The following is a 16,958-nucleotide window of genomic DNA, read 5'->3' as shown; positions in this document are numbered from 1 at the left end:
AGATGATGCGTATGGGCATGTATCGTGATGTTATGCTGTCACATACTCATAATCAGTGTCAACAACTGGCATCGACAATCGACCTCAACAATATGGACATTTAACCAACATTGTCCCTAAGGAATAGCCCACATAGAGCTAAACATATAATGGGCCCACGACCTCACACAAAGGCCTAATATACAACACAGTCGGCCTTACTCAAGGGCCACATATACACAACAGGCGAGCCCTGCTCATGGGCCTCAATTCATGACATTTGGGCCCTACACATAGGTCTCAAATACATCAAATGGGTCATGCATCATAGGCCTAATACATATCATAATGAGCCTTGTCCATCGGCCATGAATACATCACAATGGGCCTTGCCTATGGGCCACAAATACATCATAATGGGCCTCGACAAATCGGAACCGACAATCAGCCACGACAATAGGGATCGATCGATAATCAGAATCGGCAAATCGGTCATGACAATCGGATTGATCGATAATCAGAATGGGCAAATTGGTCACGTCAATCGGCAATCAGCCACGACAATCCGGATCAATTAATAATCAGAATCGGCAAATCGGTCATGACAATTGGATTGATCGATAATCAGAGTCAACAAATCGGTCACGGCAATCGGCCACGACAATCGGAATCGATCGATAATCAAAATCGATAAATCGGTCACATCAATCAAAATCGGCAATTGGCCATGATAATCGAGATCGATCGATAATCAGAATCGACAAATCGATCACATCAATCGGAATTGACAATCGGCCACGACAATCGAGATTGATCGATAATCAGAATGGGCAAATCAGTCACGTCAATCGGCAATCGACCATGACAATCGGGATCGATCGATAATCAAAATCGGCAAATTGGTCACGTCAATCGAAATCGGCAATCGGCCACGACAATCGAGATCGATCGATAATCAGAATCAGCAAATCGGTCACATTAATCGGAATCGACAATCGGCCATGACAATCGGGATTAATCGATAATCAGAATGGGCAAATCGGTCACGTCAATCGGCAATCAGCCATGACAATCTGGATCGATCGATAATCAGAATGGGCAAATCGGTCACGTCAATCGGCAATCAGCTACGACAATCCGGATCGATCGATAATCAGAATTGACAAATCGGTCACGTCAATCGACAGTCAACCACGATAATCGGTACTAATGATCGGCATTGACAATCGGCACCGATGATCTGCATCAATAATCGGCACCGAAAATCAGCATCGATAATCGACACCGACAACCATCACATAGATAAGACGGGGTCCATAAATGAACAACTGAACAACCATAATATAAAGATCGGCCCTTGGCTGAAGTTATATCAAATCTAGTAGCACGGAGCCATCCGTCCATTGGTGAATGGGGCCCACTTATTCGGGTTAACCCACTAAGAGAATGATGAATGGGCGTAACAAGGCCTAGAGGAAGTTACAATATGGACATTTAACCAACATTGCCCTTACAATGTGGACGTCAAACCAACAATGCTCCCAAGGAGTGTCCCACATAGAGCCAAACGCATCGTGGGTCCATGACCTCAACAAGGAGCTAATACACATCACTATGGGCCTCACTCGTGGACCGCATATACATCACAATGGGCCTCAGCACATGAGCCATAAATACATCTCAATGAGGTGAGACCTGTTCATTCTAAATGGGCCCATCAAATGGACAACCTGAATAAAATGTGTACATCACGTGAGGGTCACGTGAATGGACGGTGTGAATACAAAACACATACATCATGTGGTGGGAGTCGCATGTCCAACTGAAATCAACAGACTGGGTATACATCATATACGTAAGGTGAGCCCCATCCACTGCCAAAACAGATGGACGGTATGGATCGAACATATACATCATGGAGGGTCCACATACGTGGCCCACCAAAGAATTGAATCTGCTTCATTTGCACCACACGTGTACAACTAAGTGGGGCCCACAATCTGGATTGTGTGTGTTCCACCAGATATTTGAATCTATCTCGTTCTTTATGGGTGGGCGATATGGATACATCAGTGCAGCGTGGTGCATCCAGCACCGTCCCACACTGGACGGTGTGGACAGCACACACGTGCCATAGTAGGTAGGCCCCACATGCATGGACAGTGTGGACTAAATCCATACATTCAAGGTGGAATCCCACCGTCCCATCTGGACGGTGTGGGTATGCAATACATGAGGTGGGCCCCATTCCCTGGATGCACAACGTGGATAAAACACTCCATCACGGTGGGCCCCAGGCAATCTGGATGGCCTGGATAAAACATCATGGTGTGTCTCACCGTACTCTGCGCCATCAATACGTCAGTATGTAGGTGGGGTCCACACGTCCTTATGGAGGGGTGGTTATATAAAATTCATATATTATATGAGGTCCATACAGATGGACGGTGTGGATCAAACCCAAGCCACTTGCTGACGTTAAAATGTCAGCAACACTCAACGTTAATCCCCACCGTCCCGATGGATGGTGGGATAAAACACATGCAATTTCACGGCTGCTGATGTCCAGCAGCGTCCTCCATTGGACGGTCAGACATAATAAGATGAAGGTGGGTCCACATGTGTGGCCCACCTCAATTTGAACCCGATATATACTATACTCTATATATATATATACTACATATTATACTATATAATTATAATATTATTATATTATTTATAACAACGTCCTGCTCCTGGACGTTGTGATATAATAATATTATTATATTACTAATATTCGTCCAGCCTCTGGACGTTACTGACGGACGGCTAGGATATGGTGGGATCCACAGTCCTTGTTGCTAGACGGTATGGTGTGCCACACGTGCAGATCAATGTGGGTCCCACAGCCCTCAGGTTAAGTGACAAATAACATTGTAGTGGGCCTGGGGATTTTGCAAACGGCATCATCATCACCGCTGTTGCTATGGTGCGGCCCACGTGAACTCTGGATCTTAGATGATCTAGAGATGGACGGTGTAGATTCAGCACAAATATACCAAGGTGGGTCCACGTCAGTGAGCCACTCCACAGCAAACCAAGCTGAGGTTTGAACCTCCCGGTGGAACGGTCTTACATGACCGACATACAGACCCATCTCGACAACAAGACAGTCCATTTGCTGGACTGTCTGGATGAAATACAGTCATCAGGTGGGGTCCATGCATGTGGACGGCATGAATAAAATGCATACATCATAGTGGGGTTCACGTGGTGGTCTGGATGTCCTGTACACATCAGGTGGGCCCCACATCATTATTATAAAGAAAGAAAAAGAGAGAGAGAGAGAAAGAGAGATCGGATGAAGGGCGCCCCCGCCACTATTAACCCCCCCCCCCCCCCCCCCCCCCCTCCCCCTATTGAACAATGCATACATCAAGATGGGTCCCACCATATGTGGGCCCTTAAATCATCAAAATTAATAAATAAGACCACCCACATCATAAAAATGGAGAAATTTACCCTAGAGATGCACCCACCTCAAGATCCTCTTAGACTTCTTCCGCCAACATGATCTAAAGCTCCAAGGAAACGATTCTGACGGTTGAGATGGACTTTAGATGGTGGAGATGAAAAGTAGGAAGGTGGGCCACACAACTTCTCATATGGAGGCTTGGACATGAGTCGCTTGGGATGAAAAATAAGGGAGAGAATGAAAGAGAGAGAAATGATGGGAGAGAGAGATGATAGAGTGACATGAGAAGTAAGGTAGATGTTGACTTTATGGTACTTGTGTAAGAGAAAGGTAAGCTAAGGTATGGGTTGCTTAAACTTGACTTTGAGTGATGGATTGATGTGACATTTGATGTGATTGATGAGACTTTCTCTCGGAATTTACAACGCGCGGCGTTTTCCTTGAACTGAACGCGAGCCTACATCTCCTGGCCTGGGTATCGCCTCGGCACGTAATATGTGGCGTCGGAACCGCGGCGACGGCGCGGTCGCAATGGTACAAGTTTCAAGTCGAGCCGACTTTGATATACAAGACACGACTCAAGATCGTGCAAATGCCAGTAACAGATCGCGGGTCATCGAAATTCGACCTAGAGGGCTGCAGAAGCCTAGGGAATGGTACAATCTAAGATACGGGCCTTACATTAGGTTTAGGTTTAGGTTAGGGAGTTGAGATTAGAATTAGGTGTAGGTTTAGGCTTAGGGATTTGAGAATACATTTAGGTTATAGGTTTAGGTTTAGGTTTAGGTTAAGGTTTAGGTTTAGGTTTATGTTTAGCTTATAAGCGATAGGTTTAGGGAATTGAGAATAGGTTAATATTTAGGTTAAGGAAATCGAGTTCAAGTTCGAGATCGGGTTCAGGTTTGGGTTTTCAAGTTTAGATTTAGGTTTGGATTAGGGAGTTGAGATTAGGATTAGGTGTAGGTTTAAGTTTAGGGATTCGAGAATACATTTAGGTTTTAGGTTTAGGTTTAGGTTATAGGTTATTGGTTTAGGTTAAGGTTATAAGCTATAGGTTTAGGGAATTGAGAATAGGTTAAGGTTTAGGTTTAAGAAATCAGGTTCGGGTTCGGGATCGGGTTTAGGTTTGGATTTTCAAGTTTAGGTTTAGGTTTAGGTTAGGTAGTTGAGATTAGGATTAGGTGTAGGTTTAGGTTTAGGGATTTGAGAATACATTAGGTTTTAGGTTTAAGTTTAGGTTATATATTATAGGCTTAGGTTTAGGTTTCGGTTTAGGTTATAAGCTATCAGTTTAGGGAATTGAGAATAGGTTAAGGTTTAGGTTTAGGAAATCGGGTTCAGGTTCGAGATCGGGTTTAGGTTTTGGTTTTCAAGTTTAGGTTTAGGTTTAGGTTAGGGGGTTGAGATTAGGATTAGGTATAGGTTTAGATTTTGGGATTTGAGAATACATTTAGATTTTAGGTTTCGGTTTAGGTTTTAGGTTATAGGTTTAGGTTTAGGTTTAGGCTTAGGTTTAGGTTATAAGATATAGGTTTAGGGAATTGAGAATAGGTTAAGGTTTAGGTTTAGAAAATCGGGTTCGGGTTCGGGATCGGGTTTAATTTGGGGTTTTCAAGTTTAAGTTTAGGTTTAGGTTAGGTAGTTGAGATTAGGATTAGGTGTAGGTTTAGGTTTAAGGATTTGAGAATACATTTAGGTTTTAGGTTTAGGTTTAGGTTACGTTTATAGGTTATAGGTTTAGGTTAAGGTTTAGGTTTAGGTTTAGGTTATGAGCTATAGGTTTAGGGAATTGAGAATAGGTTAAGGTTTAGGATTAGGAAATCGGGTTCGGGTTCGGGTTCAGGATCGGGTTTAGGTTTAAGTTTTCCAGTTTAGGTTTAGGTTTAGGTTAGGGAGTTGAGATTAGGATTAGGTGTAGGTTTAGGTTTAGGGATTTGAGAATACATTTAGGTTTTAGGTTTTGGTTTAGGTTATAGGTTACAGGTTTAGGTTTAGGTTTGGGCATAGGTTTAAATTATAAGATATAGGTTTAGGGAATTGAGAATAGGTTAAGATTTAGGTTTTGGAAATCGGGTTCGGGTTCTGGATCGGGTTTAGGTTTGAGTTTTCAAGTTTAAGTTTAGGTTTAGGTTAGGGTGTTGAGATTAGGATTAGGTATAGGTTTAGGTATAAGGATTTGAGAATACATTTAGGTTTTAGGTTTAGGCTTAGGTTATAGGTTACAGGTTTAGGTTTAGGTTTAGGTTAAGGCTATAGGTTATAGGTTTACATTAAGGTTTAGGTTAAGGTTTAGGTTTAGGTTTAGGTTTAGCTTATAAGCTATAGGTTTAGGGAATTGAGAATAGGTCAAGGTTTAGGTTTAGGAAATCGGGTTCGGGTTTGGGATCGGGTTTAGGTTTTGGTTTTCAAGTTTAGGTTTAGGTTTCGGTTAGGGAGTTGAGATTAGGATTAGGTGTAGGTTTAGGTTTAGGGATTTGAGAATACATTAGGTTTTAAGTTTAGGTTTAGGTTATATGTTATAGGTTTATGTTTAGGGAATTGAGAATAGGTTAAGGTTTAGGTTTAGGAAATCGGGTTCGGGTTCTAGATCGGGTTTAGGTTTTAGTTTTCAAGTTTAGGTTTAGGTTTAGGTTAGGGGGTTGAGATTAGGATTAGGTATAGGTTTAGGTTTAGGGATTTGAGAATACATTTAGGTTTTAGGTTTTGGTTTAGGTTATAGGTTACAGGTTTAAGTTTAGGTTTGGGCATAAGTTTAAATTATAAGATATAGGTTTAGGGAATTGAGAATAGGTTAAGATTTAGGTTTTGGAAATCGGGTTCGGGTTCTGGATCGGGTTTAGGTTTGGGTTTTCAAGTTTAAGTTTAGGTTTAGGTTAGGGTGTTGAGATTAGGATTAGGTGTAGGTTTAGGTTTAAGGATTTGAGAGTACATTTAGGTTTTAGGTTTAGGTTTAGGTTATAGGCTACAGGTTTAGGTTTAGGTTTAGGTTAAGGCTATAGGTTATAGGTTTACGTTAAGGTTTAGGTTAAGGTTTAGGTTTAGGTTTAGGTTTAGCTTAAACGCTATAGGTTTAGGGAATTGAGAATAGGTCAAGGTTTAGGTTTAGAAAATCGGGTTCGGGTTTGGGATCGGGTTTTGGTTTTGGTTTTCAAGTTTAGGTTTAGGTTTCGGTTAGGAAGTTGAGATTAGGATTAGGTGTAGGTTTAGGTTTAAGGATTTGAGAATACATTAGGTTTTAAGTTTAGGTTTAGGTTATATGTTATAGGTTTAGGTTTAGGGAATTGAGAATAGGTTAAGGTTTAGGTTTAGGAAATCGGGTGCGGGTTCGAGATCGGGTTTAGGTTTTGATTTTCAAGTTTAGGTTTAGGTTTAGGTTAGGGAGTTGAGATTAGGATTAGGTATAGGTTTAGGTTTTGGGATTTAAGAATACATTTAGGTTTTAGGTTTAAGTTTAGGTTATAGGTTACAGGTTTAGGTTTAGGTTTAGGCTTAGGTTTAGGTTATAAAATGTTTAGGGAATTGAGAATAGGTTAAGGTTTAGGTTTAGGAAATCGGGTTCGGGTTCGGGATCGGGTTTAGGTTTGGATTTTCAAGTTTAAGTTTAGGTTTAAGTTAGGGAGTTGAGATTAGGATTAGGTGTAGGTTTAGGTTTTAGGATTTGAGAATACATTTAGGTTTTAGGTTTAGGTTAAGGTTTAGGTTTAGGTTTAGGTTTAGGTTATAAGCTATAGGTTTAGGGAAGTGAGAATAGGTTAAGGTTTAGGTTTAGGAAATCAGGTTCGGGTTTGGGTTTGGGTTTAGGTTTGAGTTTTCAAGTTTAGGTTTAGGTCTGGTTATGGAGTTGAGATTAGGATTAGGTATAGGTTTAGGTTTAGGGATTTGAGAATACATTTAGGTTTTAGGTTTATCTTTAGGTTATAGGTTATAGGTTCAGGTTTAGGTTTAGGTTAAGGTATAGGTTTAGGTTTCGGTTTAGGTTAGAAGCTATAGGTTTAGTAAATTGAGAATAGGTTAATGTTTAGGTTAAGGAAATCGAGTTCGAGTTCTGGATCGGGTTTAGGTTTGAGTTTTCAAATTTAGGTTTAGGTTTAGGTTAGGGAATTGAGATTAGGATTAGGTGTAGGTTTAGGTTTGGGGATTTGAGAATACATTAGGTTTTAGGTTTTGGTTTAGGTTTAGGTTTAGGTTATAACTATAGGTTTAGGGAATTGAGAATAGGTTAATGTTTAGGTTTAGGAAATCGGGTTTAGGTTCGGGATCGGGTTTAGGTTTGGGTTTTCAAGTTTTGGTTTAGGTTTAGGTTAGGGAGTTGAGATTAGGAGTAGGTGTAGGTTTAGGTTTAGGGATTTGAGAATACATTAGGTTTTAGGTTTATGTTTAGGTTATAGGTTATAGGTTTAGGTTAAGGTATAGGTTTAGTGAATTGAGAATAGGTTAATGTTTAGGTTTAGGAAATCGAGTTCGGGTTCGGGATTAGGTTTAGGTTTGGGTTTTCAAATTTAGGTTTAGGTTTAGGTTAGGGATTGAGATTAGGATTAGGTGTAGGTTTAGGTTTGGGGATTTGAGAATACATTAGGTTTTAGGTTTTGGTTTAGGTTTAGGTTTAGGTTATAACTATAGGTTTAGGGAATTGAGAATAGGTTAATGTTTAGGTTTAGGAAATCGGGTTTGGGTTCGGGATCGGGTTTAGGTTTGGGTTTTCAAGTTTAGGTTTAGGTTTAGGTTAGGGAGTTGAGATTAGGATTAGGTGTAGGTTTAAGTTTAGGGATTTGAGAGTACATTTAGGTTTTAGGTTTAGGTTATAGGTTTAAGTTTAGGTTTAGGTTTGGTAATAGGTTATAAGTTATAGGTTATATGTTAAGGTTTAGGTTATAGGTTTTGGTTAGGTTTAGAAAATCGGGTTCGGGTTCGGGATCGGGTTTAGTTTGGGGTTTTCAAGTTTAAGTTTAGGTTTAGGTTTGGTTGTTGAGATTAGGATTAGGTGTAGGTTTAAGTTTAGGGATTTGAGAATACATTTAGGTTTTAGGTTTAGGTTTAGGTTATAGGTTATAGGTTAAGGTTATAGGTTTTGGTTTAGGTTTAGGTTTAGGAAATCGGGTTTGGGTTCGAGATCGGGTTTAGGTTTGGGTTTTCAAGTTTAGGTTTAGGTTTAGGTTAGGGAGTTGAGATTAGGATTAGGTGTAGGTTTAAGTTTAGGGATTTGAGAATACATTTAGGTTTTAAGTTTAGGTTTAGGTTATAGGTTATAGGTTTAGGTTTAGGTTTAGGTTTAGGAAATCCAGTTCAGGTTTGGGTTCGGGGTCCGGTTTAGGTTTGGGTTTTCAAGTTTAGGTTTAGGTTTAGGTTAGGGAGTTTAGATTAGGATTAGGTGTAGGTTTAGGTTTAGGGGTTTGAGAATACATTAAGGTTTAGGTTTAGGTTTAGGGATTTGAGAATAGGTTTAGGTTATAAGTTTTGGTTTAGGTTTACGTTTAGGTTAAGGTTATATGTTAAGGTTAAGGTTATAATTATATGTTATAGGTTTAGGTTTAGGTTAGGTTATAGGTTTTTGGTTAAGGTTTAGGTTATAGTTATAGGTTTTGGGATTTGAGAATAGGTTTTGGTTATAAGTATAAGTTTAGGTTAGGTTATAGGTTAAGGTTTAGGGAATTGAGTTTAGGTTATAGGTTCAAGTTATAGGTTATAGGTTATAGGTTTAGGTTATAGGTTTTGGTATTTGAGAATAGGTTTAGGTTATAAGTCTAAGTTTAGGTTAGGTTATAGGTTAAGGTTTAGGGAATTGAGTTTAGGTTATAAGTTCAGGTTATAGGTTATAGGTTTAGGGTATGGTTTAGGTTATAAGTTTTGGGATTTGAGATTAGGTTTAGGGAATAAGTATAGGTTTAGGTTAGGTTGTAGGTTAAAGTTTAAGGAATTGAGTTTAGGTTATAGTTTATAGGTTTAGGTTATAGGTTTAGGTTGTAGTTATAGGTTTTGAGGATTTGAGAATAGGTTTAGGTTATAGGTTAAGGGTGTGGTCCCTGTAAATACAGATATAAACACGGCCTGCTCTAATTGGCCAGGTCCTTCCAATGTTGTCCATAGGAAATTGACAGCTTCATTATAGTCATAACAGCGGTTCTCATCTTTCAGGGACCCCGCTCAACATCCGGATAGCTCCGACACACATCCGAGTCTACTCCATCAATTTCGAATAAATACATAAACATGGCTTGTCCAAATAGCGAGGCCCTTCCAATGTTGTCCATAGGAAATGGATAGCTTCATCATGGTCATAACAGCGGTTCCCACCTTCCAGGGACCCCCGCTCAACATCCAGATAGCTTCGACGCACATCCGGGTCTGCTCTATAAATTTCGAGTAAATACATAAATATGGCCTATCCAAATGGTCAGGCCACTCCAATGCTATCCATAGGAAATGGATGGCTTCATCATAGTCATAACAGCGGTTCCCACCTTCCAGGGACCTCCACTCAACATCCGGATAGCTCCGACGCACATCTGGGTCTGCTCCATAAATTTCGATCTAATACATTTAAAAACAACATAATTATATCTAAAAGCATTTGGATACCTGGGGAAGGCCTCCCATATTCGTATTATTGTTACTCATCCCTTTGTCTATAAACCACAATTGACCAACACTTTCTATTGCTACCTGTACTCTGAAACCAACACAAATATAACTAGGAAACAATATAAGAAATAAGAAAAAATGAATTTACTTGTACACATCATTAAATGTTTCCCTATAAGGAGGTGATATTATATCTTTGATAGGTATAACCTGTATAACAAAGAAAAATGCAACCGATATAGTCTGTTACAATTCAAAGGAGAAAAAAGATTTGTGGCTACACCGATATTCTAGTACATTACGAACGGTTGCCTACGTACCCAAAAAGTCAGATTGGGATCAATCCACTACGTAGTTCTTTTTAATTAACCAAGTAACTAGTGGTCATAAATTTCATATTTAACAAAGTATCATTGAACGTCGTCTAAAATCGTTTCTGGTTGGTGCATTTAAAAAAAATTCAAATACACAATCAATGTATATTCTTGTTACATCTCGTACTGCAACAAGAGACAACGTTCTGTCAATACTTCAGTTACATTTGAAATTGAAATCCTTTAGTGACTTGGTTAATAAAAAACAAATGACAACAAGCCATAATTAATAAAAAAGATGCTAAAGATTAAATAAATAAAAAAGGCAACTTGATCAAAAAAGGATTTCAGTGAATAATCAAGTTTTTGTCATACAATATGTCCTAGAGTTCAAAAAGTTAAACAAAACTACTGAATATTCAAATTCTCATCAGGAATTTGGGCCAGACAACAATTTCACCCAATTGAATATCTTCAAATGTCCTGTCATCATTAAACAACTCTGCTGTGTGAACATTGATATCATCTATTACAACTCTGATGCATTCTGGAGGGATGCCTGTAGTATCTGACACCATCCGCCCACTAGCAATAGTCCAACCATGGATATCTCGTAATTGGCAAATTTGTTCCATCGATGGAGTTATTGCAGAGTCTTCTCGAATACTTGAGGGCTCACCAGATCGACGGTGGGCCTATAAATAAAATGGAGAAAAAAAGTTTAAGTTTAGGTTTAGGTTAGGGAGTTGAGATTAGGATTAGGTGTAGGTATAGGTTTAGGGATTTGAGAATACATTTAGGTTTTAGGTTTAGGTTTAGGTTATAGGTTACAGGTTTAGGTTTAGGTCAGGTTAAGGTTATAGGTTATAGGTTTAGGTTTAGGTTTAGGTTTAAGTTATAAGATATAGGTTTAGGGAATTGAGAATATGTTAATGTTTAGGTTTAGGAAATTAGGTTCGGGTTCGAGATCGGGTTTAGGTTTGGGTTTTCAAGTTTAAGTTTAGGTTTAGGTTAGGGAGTTGAGATTAGGATTAGGTGTAGGTTTGGGTCTAAGGATTTGAGAATACATTAGGTTTTAGGTTTAGGTTTAGGTTATATGTTATAGGTTTAGGTTATAAGCTATAGCTTTATGGAATTGAGAATATGTTAAGGTTTAGGTTTAGGAAATCAGGTTCGGGTTCAGGATTGGGTTTAGGTTTTGGTTTTCAAGTTTAGGTTTAGGTTAGGGAGTTGAGATTAGGATTAGGTCTAGGTTTAGGTTTAGGGATTTGAGAATACATTTAGGTTTTAGGTTTAGGTTTAGGTTATAGGTTACAGGTTTAGGTTAGGTTAAGGTTATAGGTTATAGGTTTAGGTTTAGGTTTAGGTTAAGGTTTAGGTTTAGGTTTAGGTTTAGGTTATAAGATATAGGTTTAGAGTATTGAGAATAGGTTAATGTTTAGGTTTAGGAAATCGGGTTCAGATATGTCAGGTTCACTTTCACTTTAGTAATGTAACTTGCCTTGAATTTATAAAGCGAAAGTATGAGTATGTATTTGGTCGGCATTCAGTTCACTTCGTTCATTTCGTAGAAGCCAGAAATTAGGGAACCGAGTTTTACAAGCTCTTGTCTATAATAAAGTGAAAAACAGGAAATTGTAGGTAAGGGTAACATACCAACAAATGATTGGGACTGTACAATCACTGTAATTTTGTTCTATGACCCATTCATAATTGTCCCAGATTGAAAGAATGGTTCGAATCATCATATAAATTTAATCATCCCACATTGATTAGATCTCCTCAGTCTACATTATCAAGTTTAGTTCACCACTTTCACTAAAACTGAACAATCTCGAGCAGAATTTTGAAGGAACAGATTAGGAGGGAAGAAAGACCAGATCACCCGATATGTCTTAGAAAAGTTGTTATCATATGGAAATCCAAATCCTGTAACTAGATGCAATGAAAAAAAGAACTGTTATTGTGACTGTGCATGTATTGGATGTTGCAGGAAATTTGTTCAGGAATCCGGATCTTGCCTGAGTCAAAAAGCCGATGATAAAGACAGAATCCAACAGTGGTGGCTGATGATGACTTGCTAATGAAAGTTGAAATCATGAAGGCAAAACCAATCTGCAAAAGACTCTCAGGTTAAAGTAATAGGATAATTCCAAAGGGGCATGTTAAAGTTTTGCAGCATGTTCTAAAACTTCTGTCCTCAACAGCATTGCATGAGCTGAAGAGCATCCATTGATTAAGAACAGTAGAAGGCATACAAGAAAAGAGGTTCAGTGAAACAATGAGAACTGCACAAAAGAGCTTACCATATTGAATTGAAAAAGGAAGAACACAAGGAACAGAATCACGAAACTGTTGTGAAGGAAGAAGTCAAACTGAAACATCATTCCGAAGAGTATTGAGAAAAGTGATGATAGAAGTGTTGGAAAAGTCTCCCATGTAAGCCATGACAACCAATAGGCAGATTCATAAAGACCCATAATAGACATTGCCTGCAAGTTACCACCAAGATCTTCAGATGGTTTCAAGTGTCGTAAAGTAGATAAGCATAACCACATGCCTTCATTGGTGCGCCAAACTTAAAGATGCAGTTACCCATTTGAAGAAGTCAGAAGCATACAAAAATAATTCTAAAAAGAAATACCTGGCGAAGTTTAAGTTCTTTCTCAGTGATCAAAGAACCAACTTGAAACACAAAACCAAGCATGGCAATTGCAAGGAAAAATGTTGGTCCTATTGTTCCAACAACAGAGAAAGTTTGAGTAGCTGGGTGTGTGAATTCCTTAAGCCCGACAATCCAGTTAAAATTTGGATCTGTACATCAAAATCCAAGTTAGTAGAATTCTACAAAGGAAAAGACAGCTCTGTGTTTACTAATGACAGAGTATTATTAGCATTACTGATCTTCTAGTTCTATCACCCTAATGTGGTGAACAAGATACATCAATGCACATGCTTGCCCATAGATGGGATGTCTCTTGGATTGGCTATTGCCCAAAAATCTCGCTAGTTGGATGATCCCCATAAGAGAATCAGTTGCCTACTCTTTTATTGATATTAACAGCCTATAAACATTTCAATTGATTGGCGATCAGAACCATCGTATTGATGCCATTTCTGGAATGTGGTCCATACAAGAGGCAGACATCAGTTGAATGGTCCAGATCTATGAGAACATGGATGGATTATAGTGCATAGAGGAGACGTACCATACACCTAAAATATGGATTTGGGGATTATAGTGATAAGTGGGGCCATAGATCATACAGGGCCATAGATCATGGTGGTGCTGCAGAGGAAATCGGATTGCATACTGAGTTACTTAATACGCTCTTATTGTACTGAGTAAATTCAGAAGGGCCTACCTTAATCCCCAAATCTCCAAATCCCCAAATCCCTAAATCCCCAAATCTCCAAATCCCTAAATTCCCAAATCGTTTCAATCGGTATTGAGATTGAGAGAGATTGAGAGAGAGAGAGAGAGATACCTCATGTGGATGTGTGAGAGAGAGAGCACCGAGAGAGACAGAAACAGAGAGAGAGAGAGAGAGAGAGAGAGAGTGAGGATGCGCGAGAGTGAGAGAGGGCGGTGAGGGAGAGAAGTGAGAAAGAGAGAGAGGGAAGAGGGAGGGTGCCGAGTGAGAGATGGGCACACGATGTGACCAAGTCCTGTGGGCCCTACCATGATGTATGTGTTTCATCCATTCCATTCATCCATTTTTAAAGATCATTTTAAAGCTTTATGCCAAAAATTAGAGGAATATAAATCTCAAGTGGTCCACACCACATGAGAACAATAGTGATTGGATATCCACCATTAAAATCCTCCTAAGGCCCACTGTACTCTTTATTTGACATCCAATCTGTTGATTTGGTCATAAAGGCCTGGATGAAGGTAAAAAACAAATATCAGCTTGATCCAATACTTTTATGGCTCCCAAAAAGTTTTTAGTGGTCGACATTCATTCAACACTTTTTCCGGTAATGTGGTTCACTCGAGATTGGGATAGAACTCATTTTTTTGTAATATCATAAAATGATCTATAGAAATAGATGGACGGCATGGATGAAACACATACATCATGGTGGGGCCCATAGACCACCGAACACAGAAGTTAAGAGGGGTTACCCTCCATTAAAACATTCATAATTATTTTTTAGGCCCACAGAGATGTGGTTCACAAATCTAGCCCATCCATTATGTGTGTGCCACTTGGATGAGGGTCATACCAAGTTTCAGACGCATCCAAATTTCAGGTGGGGCCCCACCAAGTGCTTTTATATGTTTTAGGCATGTCTTCACATGATTTTAGATGGTATGGCCCACCAGAGTTCTGTATATGGCTGATTTTTGGGGTATCCCATAATTTAAAGGGGACCCATCAAATGCATGGTGTTGATTTACAACACACATCATGGTGGGGCCCACACAGCTCGACCTCATGGGGATTTCCCATGAGCTCGACGTATAGAACCTTTTCCATATATATATATATATAATATTTTAAAAATATAAAAACTTATGATGTATTTGTTATATCCACACCGTCCATCCATTTTGAGATATCATTTTAAGTCACGAGCCAAAGAATGAGACAAATAAAAATCTGTAGTGGACCCCACCACAGAAAACAATAGGACGGTGATTCCCACCGTTGAAACTATCCTAAGGCCCATCGTAATGTTTATTTGAAATCCAACTGGTTCAAAAGTTTTAAAAAATGGTCGTGGGGCCCACACAGCACCAACCACTAGCCATTGGATGGTGTAGGGAGAGTAGCCAATCTATTCCCCTTACTTGTGGTGTGGTCCATTGAATCTTTAAAAATGGTTCATTTTTTAGATAATTCTATAAAATGATCTCTAAAAATGGATGAATGGTGTGTGCTGATCCCAAATTTTTGGTAAATCCAAAACTCAAGTGGACCATGCCACACAAAACAGTGTGGAATAATGATTTCCACCATTGATGCCTTCCTTGGGCCCATAGTAATGTTTGTCATCTAACATGTTCATAATATAAAAAAGATATGAATGAAGGGAAAACACAAATATCAACTTGATCCAAAACTTCTATCAAATGCACGGTGCTGATGTTCGACACACATCATGATGAGCCCTACAAAACTTACTAACATTAATTCTTAGAGTCTCAGGGTGTCAATAAGTTGGGTCACAGTTTTGACTAGAATATTTGACCCATTTTACATGTCTGGTCCATTCACTCTATTTTACTGATCATTATAGTTACTCGCCCCGATCATGCTACATATGAGAAAGATATTGGGCAAACAAGATTGATCAACAATTTGAGTGAATTTTGATTTAAACATCTAAAGTCATTTACTCTTCAATCTGGACTGATCAGATTGTCCAAAAACGGTTAAAGGTTGTTCATAATATCAAAAATATATGAATGAATAGAAAACACAAACATCAGCTTGATCCAAAACTTCTATGGCCTCCAAGAAATTTTAAACAATAGAGGCTCAATCACACTATTTCCTGTGGTGTGGTCCACCTGAGCTTTGGATATGCTTCCTTTTTGTTGTTTAGACATCAAATTATCTGTTAACATGGATGAATGGAGTGGATAAAATAAATAAATAACAATGGACCCCACAGAGTTTAATTACTCTGGTAAGGGTAACGAGTAACTCACCTAAATGTAGTAGAGAAGGGTTTCCTTAAAACATTCATAATCATATATTGGGCCTGCCTAAATGTGATTCACATATCCTGTGTCTCACTTAGATGAGGGGTCAGACCAAGTTTCAACCACATCCATGTCTATATTAACTTATAAACATGTTGGATCTCAAATAAACATCGCGGTGGGCCCTAAGAAGGTTTCAATAGTGGGTGTCACTATCCCACTCTTTTCTATGGTGTGGGTCCACTTGAACTTTGGATCTGCCCCGTCAGTCAGATGCACCATTCCATGGTAGGCCACGAGCTTAAAAATAAAGTCAATCCATGACTTGGGTGGGCCACACCACATACTATAGTTGAGAGGGTTACCCTCCCATTAATACATTCATAATCATTTATTGGGCCCACCTAGATGTGGTTCATAGATCCAGCCCATTCATTATATACGTGTCCCACTTGGATGAGGAGTCAGCCCAAGTTTCACACACATCCAAAACTCATGTGGGCCCCACCAATTAAATGCTTTTATATGTTTTAGGGATGTCTTCACATAGTTTTAGATGTTATGACTCACCTGAGTTTTGTATACGACTAATTTTGGGACTTAAATGGGACACATCAAATGCATGGTTTTGATGTTCTATATACATCATGGTGGGGCGCACACAGATTAACCTCATGGGAAGTTCCCATGAGGTGACCTTATAGTACCATTTCACTATTTAGGTAACTCCTTCATGGGTGTTACTCTAACCATGTAAGGCCCACCTTGATATATTTTATGAATATCGACACCGTCCATATATTTTTCCATCATATATTTAGGATGTGATTTCGAATCATAAGAACTCAATAATCTCAGGTGAGTCATGAAATCGCTCTTATGATGATTTTTCCACCTTTGGATTTTGCTGTTTTGTTGAGGTTGTATGTTGAATTCTAGGGGTTGTAGGGTTTGATTTTGTTTTCTTGTTAAAGAT

The 16,958-nt window shown here is 39.0% G+C and overlaps 1 protein-coding gene across 1 annotated transcript in view; it reads right to left on the bottom strand.

Moving 5' to 3' along the window:
- Window positions 1-12,127: 12,127 nt before the first annotated feature.
- The window catches only part of LOC131234628 (ABC transporter A family member 2-like), a 96,154-nt gene continuing 91,323 nt past the window's right edge, over window positions 12,128-16,958 (bottom strand). Inside the window, exons 3-6 of the mRNA XM_058231556.1 lie at window positions 12,971-13,140; window positions 12,633-12,818; window positions 12,348-12,441; window positions 12,128-12,261 (exon numbers count right to left, since the gene is read on the bottom strand). Of these exons, the coding sequence (XP_058087539.1) occupies window positions 12,128-12,261; window positions 12,348-12,441; window positions 12,633-12,818; window positions 12,971-13,140 (584 nt within the window). The remainder of the gene's footprint in view (window positions 12,262-12,347; window positions 12,442-12,632; window positions 12,819-12,970; window positions 13,141-16,958) is intronic.

This window comes from Magnolia sinica, chromosome 19 (genome assembly GCF_029962835.1).
Source record: "Magnolia sinica isolate HGM2019 chromosome 19, MsV1, whole genome shotgun sequence".
In the NCBI taxonomy this organism is placed as follows: domain Eukaryota; kingdom Viridiplantae; phylum Streptophyta; class Magnoliopsida; order Magnoliales; family Magnoliaceae; genus Magnolia; species Magnolia sinica.
Note: the sequence above shows the minus strand (reverse complement) of the source record. Positions and strands in the feature narration are given on the sequence as shown.